The sequence below is a fragment of the Mirounga angustirostris genome, unplaced genomic scaffold (genome assembly GCF_029215605.1).
Source record: "Mirounga angustirostris isolate CCGP_5_RB_7025 unplaced genomic scaffold, mMirAng1.0.hap1 SCAF_17, whole genome shotgun sequence".
In the NCBI taxonomy this organism is placed as follows: domain Eukaryota; kingdom Metazoa; phylum Chordata; class Mammalia; order Carnivora; family Phocidae; genus Mirounga; species Mirounga angustirostris.
The window spans coordinates 56,044,779-56,056,648 of NW_026991725.1; the positions used below are offsets into that span (position 1 = coordinate 56,044,779).

At 45.8% G+C, this 11,870-nt stretch overlaps 1 protein-coding gene across 8 annotated transcripts in view; it reads right to left on the reverse strand.

Moving 5' to 3' along the window:
* The window catches only part of PRPSAP2 (phosphoribosyl pyrophosphate synthetase associated protein 2), a 50,708-nt gene extending 39,765 nt beyond the window's left edge, over positions 1-10,943 (reverse strand). For 4 of the 8 annotated variants that reach the window (XM_045889748.3, XM_054511019.2, XM_045889746.3 and 1 more), the window contains exons 1-5: positions 10,801-10,943; positions 5,895-5,991; positions 5,493-5,643; positions 4,228-4,280; positions 2,090-2,156 (exon numbers count right to left, since the gene is read on the reverse strand). In XM_045889748.3, coding sequence (XP_045745704.1) covers positions 2,090-2,156; positions 4,228-4,280; positions 5,493-5,611 — 239 coding nt within the window. In that variant the 5' untranslated portion in view covers positions 5,612-5,643; positions 5,895-5,991; positions 10,801-10,943. Of the gene's footprint in view, positions 1-2,089; positions 2,157-4,227; positions 4,281-5,492; positions 5,644-5,894; positions 5,992-10,255; positions 10,658-10,800 lie in introns of those variants that run through there. The other 4 variants (XM_064583016.1, XM_045889747.3, XM_064583018.1 and 1 more) reach the window with 4 other exon arrangements.
* Between the last annotated feature and the right edge of the window lie 927 nt (positions 10,944-11,870).

The following is an 11,870-nucleotide window of genomic DNA, read 5'->3' on the forward strand; positions in this document are numbered from 1 at the left end:
TCCCAGGGTCCTGGGATCGAGTCCCACATCGGGCTCCCTGCTCTGCAGGGAGCCTGCTTCTCCCTCTCCCACTCCCCCTGCTTGTGTTCCCTCTCTCGGTGTGTCTCTCTCTGTCAAATAAATAAATAAAATCTTTAAAAAAAAAAAGAAAGAAACCAAAAAGAAAGAAAAGGGACAGGGGCGCCTGGGTGGCTCAGTCGGTTAAGCGTCTGCCTTCGGCTCAGGTCATGATCCCAGGGTCCTGGGATCGAGCCCCACACTGGGCTCCTGGCTCAGTGAGGAGCCTTCTTCTCCCTTTGCTGAGGTTCCCTTGTTTCATTTCCTCTGTGCCACTTACCATCCTCGGCAGAGGATGCTCCTGGGCTAGGAGCCTCTCTCTCTCTCCCTGCCTCTGCCTCTGCCTCTCTCCCTACTCATGCTTTCTCTCTCTCTCTCTCTCTCTGTGTCTCAAATGAATAAATAAAAAAACCTTTAAAAAAACAAAAAACAGGCCGCCTGGGTGGCTCAGTTGGTTAAGCGACTGCTTTCGGCTCAAGTCATGATCCTGGAGTCCCTGGATCGAGTCCCGCATCGGGCTGCTCGGCAGGGAGTCTGCTTCTCCCTCTGACCCTCCCCGCTCTCATGTGCTCTCTCTCATTCTCTCTCTCTCAAATAAATAAATAAAATCTTTAAAAAAATAAAAAATAAAATAAAAAACCAAAAAACAAAAAGAAAGAAAAGGGATGGAAGGACCTGGAAACAGGCAGGATGATATGAGCCACGCTGCTGAAGCCCTCAATCCCAAGTCCAATTTGGCCTTCAAGGCCCACTTATCCCCTTGTGTAAGGCAAGCGACTTCTGTGCATTTATCCAAATGGATTCACATGTGTCTGTAAGGAGATAAAAGTACCACAGACACTCAGGAGCCAGAAGCAACGTAAATTGTAAGTCGTTCTGTGCTCTGCACTTTCCCCACCCCAGTGCCGGAAGGTAGAGGGCAGGTGTGGGCACAGGGGAGCTCCCCACTAGCACCCCGGCCCTTCAGCTGGCGGGGGAAAGAGGACAGCGGTGGCAGGGGCCGCAAGAACTCGGTGCCTCCTAGCCCAGGAGCATCCTCTGCCGAGGATGCTAAGTGGCACAGAGGAAATGAAACAAGGGAACCTCAGCAAAGGCCAGCCACCCCCTCCCTCTGTCAAGTCACACACGCTCCTGGGAAGGCTTGGGATGCAACGACAGGTCCCCTTCAACTCATCTTTCCTAAAGAGCCAGGTGGCTACGAGATTTCATCTCCATGAACCAAAGACCAGGACAGATGTTCAAAATGTAAGTGAAAGTATCTGTGTTCCATGTCTAAATTCTCCTGAAACGTGGCTCTTCTTCCCCCTCCTTGGTATTTGTTATACGTATAAACACAGATCTGACATGCAGCAAAATTTAGAATCTCTAAGCCAAAAAATGATGCCCTGTACAAACTAACTTCCAGACATTAATAAAAACCAAGTGAAGCACTTTCATATACAGAGGCATGTGGGGACATCTGTGGACAGCGTGGTCCTTGATCGAACATGACACCTCACTGCACTGACTCCTCACCAAGCTCACACGGCTGCAGCCTTGACAATTTCCAGAACACACGTTTGTCAAACGTCACACCACACAGGAATACATATTCCTTCAATACATTATTCTTTTATCTTCTCTGCTCATTTAATCTACACAACAAAATAAGAACTGGTGATCATTTTTTAAATTGCCTGCAGTCAAAGCTTTAAGAACCCCAAGTAAGTAAACATCTCTCCTCCCGCCTTTTTTGGGGAACTAGCACAGCTTCCCTCTGAGTTTTATCAAATTCTGGCTATTGAGAGGCAATGTAATGGGTTCTATTCTCATTAAGAACCTCTACTCCAAGACTTGGTTACTTCCACCCTTCAAGAACACGAAAGAACACGTAAAAGTCCACAGTTATGTCAGAAAAATTAGTAAAATAAGACATACCAATTTTCAAATGCTCATAACTCTTCCTGTCCAGTTAGCTCTTATTATTCTAAACACTCGTGCCCAGAAAGAAAAACCCAGAGAGCGACACTGCGTCTGTTGGATAAGGACTCACTTTGAGACAGTTTGGATGATGAAAACATCCTTTCCCCTCACGGATTCTTGAATCTGTACTCTTGTTTCTGGCAGGAAAAGGAAAAAAAAGGCGGGGGAGGGATGAAAAAGACATATAATTTATGTTTTCTAAAATACACAAAAAATCTGTTTCATCCCCAATGTTATAAAATATGGAAACTGGAACTGTTAAAGAAACTCATGAGGTTTTAGGTGCTGTAAAGGATAATGAACACACTGGCATTAATCACACTTTTTATTTTTTTTAGGGGGGGGGGGACAGAGGGACAGGGAGAGAGAGGATCTCAAGCGCGCTCCATGTCCAGCACAGAGCCTGACATAGGGCTCGATCTCATGACCCTGACATCATGACCTGAGCCAAAATCAAGAGTCAGACACTCAAACGGATGAACCATCCAGGCACCCCTAACCACACTTTTTAACATGTCAGGTTACGTTACATGCTTCAAAAAGAATTCCGTTTCTGACTTGGAACAAGTAAACCTACCCTTCTTACTTCTCTCATATAGGGAGTGAGTGCTGTACCACGCTGAGCACATACTCATTCATAAAGCCAGCACAATTAAGAACTTATTAGGCAGGACGCCTGGGTGGCTCAGTCAAGTGGTTAAGTGTCCGCCTTCGGCTCAGGTCAGGATCCCAGGGAGCCTGCTTTTCCCTCTGCCTGCCACTCCTCCTGCTTGTGCTCTCATGTGCGCGCTCTCTCTCTCTCTCTCTGACAAATAAAAAAATAAAATCTTTTTTAAAAAAAATAACTTATTAGGCAATGTTATAATAATGCTGTGAGAGTAAACATAAATAAGGTCCAACATCCCTACTCTCAAAAAATGTGTGATCAGCCACAATTAGACAAATGCAGAATGGGACATTTTTCAAAGTCAATGTCATGCGAAGAAAGAACTGTTCTAGATTAGGAGAAACTAAAGAGATAAAAAAAACATATTGCTTGAGCCAAGAATCCTGGTTTGAAAAAACAAAAAACAAAAACCCAGCTATAAAAGGCTCTCCAGAACAACTAGGGAAATTTGAATACAGACTAGATATTAGATAATTAGAAAACAGTCATTAATTTCTTTAAGTGTGACAATAGTGTACTCATGCAGGAGAACGTGGTTATTCTTGAGAAGCATGGTCAAGCATTCAGGGCTTGATGCCTGCTACTTACTTTCAAAAGGTTCCACACATACATATCTATATTGCAAAATCACACCTATTGAATCCAAGTAGCAGACATACATATGGATATTCACTGCACTATTCTCTGAACTTTTTTACAGGTCTGAACATTTTCATTCAAAATGTTGGAAAAAACAGAATACGTGTTTACCAAGGAATGCGGTACCAAGGAAAGAAAATGAGCTTTAGAGTCAGGGAGATCTGGGTTTGAATCCTGACTCTGCTACTCTGGGGACTTCGTACCTATTATCACCCCTGAGCGCAGTTCTTCAGTATCTAACAGCGAGAAATCCACAAATGTCAGTTCTTGCCTTCCTTCCCAATAGACACCAAGTATTTTCTCTGCCTTCATTCATGAACGCGAAGGATGAACCAACCTCCTCGTGGGCCTTCTGCTACCAGTTCTCCCTTACCCTCTCTTCCAGACTACACAAAGGATATCATGCAATCCCCTTTAGTGGCAGATTAAATCATTTGCAGTTTAGAAAGGTCCGAGCTCAGCACGGGGTCTGTTTGAGATTCTCCCTCTCCCTCTTCCCTTCCCACTTGTGCACTCTCTCTCTCTAAAATAAATAAATCTTAAAAAAAAAAAAAAAGGAATAACAACCAATTAATACTGTGGCCACATGGGGTTTTCTCGTTCTGCCCAAGGGGACATAAACTCAGACAACTGCTGAATTTCCATTCAGTGGACCAGTTGCATGCATCTCTGCGGTTTTTACTGGATGAGGTCTGAGAGCTGGAGTTCAAGCCCCACACACTCTATATCCACTTGGTATCAGTAAGAGCTAAAGCACCACTCTCACCACCTTGCCCACCCGACTTCGTGCGGAACTAACCGGCCACTGGGTCCAACTGTTTCAAGAGTGGAGGATGAGGGACTGAGCCAGCATGCCACATTCCACAAAAAGATCAATGTAACACACGTCCAAGATAGCTCACCTCTGTTAGGTTCCTGGTAAACCTGCACTTTGCCCATCTCCACCCCCAGCCGCCTAGAGAAGAGAAAGGGGGGGGGGAGTTGAAAAGATAATACAGACATAATCCATCCAACATCTTTACAATTTGAGGATGCTTCAGAAATTCATAAAAAGAAGATAAAGCAAAATAAAATAGAGGCACTCTTATTATAAAATTGAAAGTGGATATGCTACTGTTCTGTCACTCCGTTACCTAACCCCCCACGGCCACCTCACGCCGACCCCAAGAAGGCCTCCGGAGTCCTGCTCAGCCTGCCTCACCGACCATTTCCCTGTGCCCTCTGTCCTCCAGCTGTGCCCCTGATCTATACCAACACCTCCTGCTACACACCTCAGGGCCTTTGCACCTTCTGTCCCCTCTGCCTGGAGGGTTTCTCAAGTCACATACCATCCCCTAGGTTTAAAAGGCACCCAAGCCCCCAAGCTAAAGCAGAACAAACTGCCCAAACTGTTTCTTTCATACTGTTTTCTTCACACTATCACCCCCAGAAATTTTGTTTTGTTGACTTCCTTCTTGCCTGGCTCCACAACTAAATATAAAAAGGAAGGATCCTGACTGGTTTGTTCACCGTTAATCCCCAACATCTAGGATCAAGGCCTAGTACCCACCCAGGAGGGTGTTCAATCTTTATCGTTTCTTTTTAATGTATATTTTGTTAGTTAACATACAGTGCAATATTGGTTTCTGGCAAAATTTTATTTAATAAATAACTAAGACTATACTGGACTGTAATCTAGATAAACTATTTTCATAGAGAATACACTCCACTGTTCTTTATAGTCAAGTAATTCTATACACAGGTGGCACCGAACACAATCCCCGGCACTCATGAGGACTCAATAAATGTCTGTTTAGCAAACATGTAGGGGGTTACGACAGTCTGACAAAAAGGTTAGCCCTTGGGGCGCCTGGGTGGCTCAGTCGGTTGGGCGGCTGCGTTCAGCTCAGGTCATGATCCCAGGGTCCTGGGATCGAGCCCTGCATTGGGCTCCCTGCTCACAGGAAGCCTGCTTCTCCCTCTGCCTGCCACTTCCCCTGCTTGTGCTCTCTCTCTGTCAAATAAATAAATAAAATATTTAACAAAAAGGTTAGCCCTTAATATATAGATGAACGCAGATTAACTACAAAATATCTGCTCTCGAGTTGAACAATCAGTGCTCTTGCAATCATCAAATTTAAAACATCACATAATGAATATGGATCTTAATGGTACGATTATAACTCACTCGGCAATCTTCTTTGAGAGCTCCATACACGATGAATTAGAATTTGCTGAAAACAACACCAGACCTCCTTTGGTTATGTTCATCTTGGTTTCTAATTCAGGTGGCGCCACACAAAACATCAAAACCTTCTTGGTTTTCCAATTCTCAGAGCCTAGGAGGATTAAAAATATATTAACAACTGCCAGAGAATATTAAATTCACCTGAATGAACTTTTATTTTTTTTAAATAGCAAATGACTTAAGCTGAAGGAGATTAGTGTTCACCATCATGGAGTCTCTTATGTTACATCTATGTATGGACAAATAAAAAGTTCGTTTGGATTTTAGGGTTCCGAATTTATGGAAATATGTTATATGATTTAGTTAGTTTTCATGACCACTGGGAATAAATGATAAACTTACAAGAAAGGTGGAGCTGAAGAGCTCAGTGTTTTACTGTTTTGCTGCTTAAAGCCAATTATGGACAACCTCCTTTTATTCTCTGACAACAAAAGTCCTCCTGGATTAACACACAGAAAAATGGCAGAGCCATTAGCAAGGACACGGACTGATGGACCCTTAAATAATGAATAAATAACCCACCTATGACCATTATATTTTCCTATAATAACTATTGACCCCAAAGCCCTCCCCTGGCCTGTCAGCTGCCTAATGCCCTGAGCCACATCTAAGGCGGACCTTGCCACCTGCATTTTCCTGAACTGCAAGAAAAGGCCGACCAGAAAATAACCCTGAGGGGGAGTGAGCAGACCACCCAACTGAAAGGCAGCAGGGCATAGACAGAAAAGCCCCCGGCCTCAAAGTCATCAGAGGTGAGGTGGTCATCCCACATTCACGTGCCCTCCCACCTTCCCTTCTCTGGGCTGTGTCCTTATCACCCAAGGAAGGTGCAGGACTTAAGTGCCCCAGCAACAATCTCGAAGGCCACGGGGGCATGGGGGCACATTCCCAGCAAGCACACTGTGCTTCCTCAGTTGCAGCTTTACTTGGGATGGCACCAGGGAAGGCCGGTGGAGATTACGAAAAGAGATGAAGCTGAGCGGCTCTTTTTTGCTGTTCTTCCATTTTAATTATAAGAGTAACACACAAACGCATTCTCCTTGGAAAAATCGGAACCAGGACCGTTTAAGCTAAAGTCACCAGGCCCCTTCCCACCCACCCTCCCAGAATGGACAGTTCTTATTAGTTTGATACGGACACCATCAGACCTTTACGCATTCACTCGTGGCCCTCCCCTCATAAAAAGATAGGACAAAAATACATTTCTAACATTAAAAAAATCATCGTACAAATGTATCTATCATCCTTTTTGTTAAACGATATATTCTGACAACCCAGGGTTACAAAATATATGCCCATCTGGTCCTTTTTAACTGCTGCAAATACTCCATGGTACTTGAGTTGCCTCATTTAGGGGGTCACCATCCTAAACAGGCCTCCTAGTGCATGTGTGCATCTCTCTGCAGTAACTGCAAGAGAACCACTGGGGCCTGGGGATGGTGCAATTTACAGGTACGGCAGCACCAGCAGGCTAGGAAAGCCCGCTTCCCCACAGAGTGCCTCTTAAGGGAAATGTGGAGCAGGGCCATGAAATTTACCTACAGCCTGTGAATTACAAACAGAAACGCAGGCACAAATGGCCAAAGCCCTAAGGAGACCAAGGAGGACTGGTGGTGCCTACCATGGAAGGTGGCTTGGGAGCAGGGATTAGCCAACTACAGTCCACGGGCCAAACCAGGTCCCTCCTAATGCTATTGCTGTACATAAAACTGTATTGGAACACAGCCACGCTCACCGCCTACAAACTGTCTATGGCTACAATGATAGAGTTGAGTGCCGGCCATAAAGCCGAAAAAGAGCTGATCATCTGATCCTCTACAGAAAGTCGGCTGACCCCTGCTTTATGGCATAGTGTGGGGCAGAATGGCTGGTATATATGAAAGAACATTTGCAACACTCGAAGTTGTAAGAGATCTTAAGTATCTTCCGACACTGTCTCTCAACCAATATATGTGTGTTCAGGAACACAGGGTACACGTCTGGAAGAGGAAACTCATTTTCCTGTAGTTGTAAGTATAGGCTTTGGAGTCAAACTCATGTGTGCATCTTGTCTCCTACTTAGTTCCCTGCGAGGCCCTGCATAAATTAATCTCTCTTAACCTCAGTTCCCTCATCCATACAATACATGAATATGGCCCCTACAGGGTCACTGTAAAATTAATTTCTGTACAGCACTTAACAAAGTGTCCCACACAGAGGATCTGCTTGGTAAATGGAAGCTACATAGGAATCAACTGTTAATATTTTGGTTTTCTCCTGAACAAGTACAGTAATACACATAGGGTGGCCCTCTTTTTATATCCCACAAACTTCAAAGAAGAAGATTGCTAAAGTACCACAGTGTTCTTGAGAGGGCTTGGAACACTCAGAAGGAAAGCATCTGAGGGCAGAAAGAGCTCTTAGAGGTCAATCGGCCCATCTACAGGACTCCAAGAAACCACTCCGGGCGCTTGAAGAGCTCCAGAGACTGATGACCACATCCTGAGGGCCCATCCATTCCAAACTCTTTTTAGAACATGTTAAACTTCCTTTCCCTGCAGTCACCACCCCTGGTCCTTGTCCTTCCCTTGATAATTTACAGCAAACATCAAATTCCTTCACTGCAGGGCAGTGCTCCATCTATCTCTAGATGGCTCTCTTAGCTCTGTGTATTCTCTTCTCCAAGCTACTTCCTGGAGCCTTTCCTCACTGGTCATAGTTTAAATGCCCTTCACCACTGACTGTGGCCTCTTAAGTCCCCGTCTTCAGGTACCAGGTTTCTGTAACTGAAACCTAACCTGAGACTACACTCAGAGATGGCACCGGAAGGGGAGGCCATGTGGAAATGGTTATCGATACAGTCATGTTCTGTGACCATTCATTCTACAAGATGTTCAAACCTAAGGGCTGTTGCTAGCTTTGGTTCTCCTTTTCCCTACTGGAAATGGAAGTTGTGCTCTTTACCAAGCTTCAAGAAAAGTGAGTTTTAAAAGATTATCCTCAGAAACATAATCACCAGGATGGGGCTGGCAGGAGGCTCATTAGCACAAAGCTTCAGTGTGAAATGGAACCCACAAACTACAGTTGCTTTTGCATTTATCCTAAATTTACTCTAGAATGTAAATGTGTGAGAATTATTTATACCACGTATGAAAACACACCCTTTTCAGAGACTCTCGGCCCCTCTCAAAAAGCAAATCCTACTCCTCTTTGAATGAGATTTGACAACCTATTGGGTCTCATGAAGGAATCCACACTGAAAGACCACTTGCTTTGGCTGTTGCCAGCAGTCATTTCAAAAGCACTTCTCCATATTTTGGATGAGGAAGGCTCGCATTACAGCGTGATGCTTTCCCTCCAAAGAGCCCACTGTACAAACACCTCCTGTCTAAAGATGCTGGAGTAGGAGGGTGAAGTCTTGGGTCTTCCACAGTCCCTAGCTACCAGTCCTTGGGTAGGTCCCTTGGCCAGGCCTGTGCCTCTCCCTTCCTGACAAGAGAAATAGATGCTTAGTAAAATCAGCTTCCTCCACCAGAATTTAAGGTCCAGGACAGCAGAGATTTTTTTCTCACCATTATGTCCTCTGCTGTACGACCAGAGCACATCGAAGAAGCTCAATGATATTTGTCAAACAACAAACATTTGTTGAGTAAAGTCTGACCTGGTTGAGGTGCAATGATTAACAAATGGAACTAGAAGGCATCATAAAGTGCAAAGAATGATTATTTTTATTAGTGATGTCCCTCACTCAAAAAAAAAAAATGCTTTTTATATCAGTGCTGAAGAGAATTAGTAGGGCAAAAGCCTAAGCTGAATTAATCCTCTACGCTTCTGTGATCCCAGGCACGTTGCCCATCTCTCCATCAGCACGTTTTCTTACAGCAAACATCATTTTGAGTGCTTTGAATTCTTATGACAACTCAATAAAGCAGGCACCAGATGAGGACCCATTTTACACATGGGGAAATGAGGCTTTGAGATGAAGAAACGGGCTCAAGCCTGCATGGCCTCCAAGCAGCAGACATTAGCTCAGTTTCAGTCTGACTTGGGAGCACTGACAGTTGTATGCACAGCTTGTCTCTCCACAGCACAGAAAATGACTGGACTCCCCTGCTGAATTTGGCATTACAGCGAGCAGGATCGGACAAACATCCAGATTTTGAAAAATGTCTACAGCAAACATGCTTGTTTAGGAAACAACTGATATCAAGTGTTAAAGAAAGAGCACAACACAGAACTTTGATTCAGTATTTCCCCTTTTGGGGATTTATACCAAGGGGAAGAAAGAAAAAAGCCCTATATGCTCAGTGATGGTCACTGCAAGATTTTTTTAAGAGCAACACTGGACATGTGGAAAGGATCCATAATGGGGTAATTAAGTAAAATTCTGAATATATATTCAACACAATAAAAACGGTAAATCTCCGGGACTATGCAGAAGTCCTTCGGTTAAGTAAGAGCAGAATTTCATTTCCTCTAATCAAAACTGGGTGATAATGGTACAGACCAGGTCAGGATAGGAATACGGACAGGAGTAAGGGTATGACTTAGTGGAGTTCAATAGTGTGACTGAATTATTTTTATTTGCGCATTTAAATCTTTTCAACATTAGAAATCACACTTCCTCATGCCCCAAATCCCCATTCCGCACTTCCTTATTCTTTGTAAAAGCTAAAACAACCTAAACTGCGCCAGTACCAAAATAAAGGGGGGGAAATCCTTACCATCCATGTAATACACTGGGGGAAAACATTTTATAGTGAAATAAGACCTAAACATGACATCAAGGTCCTCCCTCCTGGGTGAGTTCTGGGCGGAATAAGAAAAAAATTAAAATAAAAAATTAAAAGCCGGCTACAGGGTAACAAATGTCTGCGACGAGCAAGGCCAGTCAACTCAACATCACGGGCCGTGTCAGATTAGGGGCCGGAGACGGCTGGGCTGGAGGCTTGTTTTCTGAGCCGCCCGGCCGCAGGTCCCCTAATTAGGGCTCGACTCCCAACGGCGCCTGGAGCGGGGTAACCCCGGGGCCCGCGCGCCGGGCCCGAGCCCTGCGGACTCCGGACGGGAAGGGAGGGAGGGAGGAAGGGGGCGGCTGCGGGCGCGAGGCCGGGGTCGCCCCGCTGCACCCCCCCAGCCGCCGCCCCGGGACCGCGCGACCCGTCGGCGAGCCGGCGCCGCGGGGCTCCCCGCCCCTTGCACCTGCGCCCCGCAGCGCCGGAGCCCGCCGGTCCGCGCCGCCACTCGTCGCTGGCTCCCGCCCGCCTACCTGGCCCCGACCCCAGCCCCGGCCCCGCCGCAGCCTCGGCTGCCGAAGGAAGAAAGCGCCGGCTCTCCAGACGGCTTCTCTAGGAGCAAAATGGCGACTCCATGCGCAAGAACGGCGTCCGCGGCGACTGCGAGGCCTGTGGGCGGGGCAGGGGGCGGGGCCGGGAGCCGCGATTGCGGAGGCACCTGGCTTGGGGCCGTGGGCGTGGCCCACCCGAGCGGAGCAGCGAGGCCGAAGAGCCGGGCTAGAGGGGTGGGGCCAGGCCGGCGCGAGGGGCGGAGGTGGGCGGGGCTGAGCCTCACTGGGCCCCTGGGACGTGGCTATCCCCCAGGTGGCTGTGAATGAGAGCGAGCGTGTGGAATCACAGATGTCTGGGTTCGAGTCTTTACTGGCCTGTAACCTTGGGCAAAGTCACTTCACCCCTCCGAGCCTCGATTTCCTCATCTGAAAAATGGAAATGATAGTAGCATCCATGTCATGGGGTTGTGAGGATTAAATGAGATGGCACCTGCAGAGCTTTTTAGCTCAGTTTCTGGCAAGTAGTAAATGCTCCGTTGTTATTGTAATTATTTCCTTTCTTCTTTTGTTATAAAGGAATTGGTGCTTTTGGTATCCGTTTCCTGAATTCCTTATAATTTAAGTGTGTTTAGCCTTTATTTTATATATATAACATAATAATAGCGACCATGTATGTAGCATTTATCATGTGTCAGACCAAGTCCTCTTAAGTGCTTAACATATATTAACCGTAATTTATTTAATCCTCACAAGAGAATGAAGTAGGCATTTTAACAGCTCTGGGAACTGAAACACCGACGCTGAATGACTTGACAAATGACTAAGTGGACAAGAATTGCAATCCAGGATGCCCGGCACCAAACTCTGCACTAAGCTGACCCGTATACCGCACTGCATCTCCAACTGTGCTTTGGATTTTTCACAAGCATCAGGCACGAAATCATTCATCAAAAGTTGGGCAGCTAGCTAGAAGCAGCCAACCTCTTATTTTACAATTGCGGAATACAAGCATCTCAATTTATGAGTTATAAATTGGGTGATACTTCATGAAA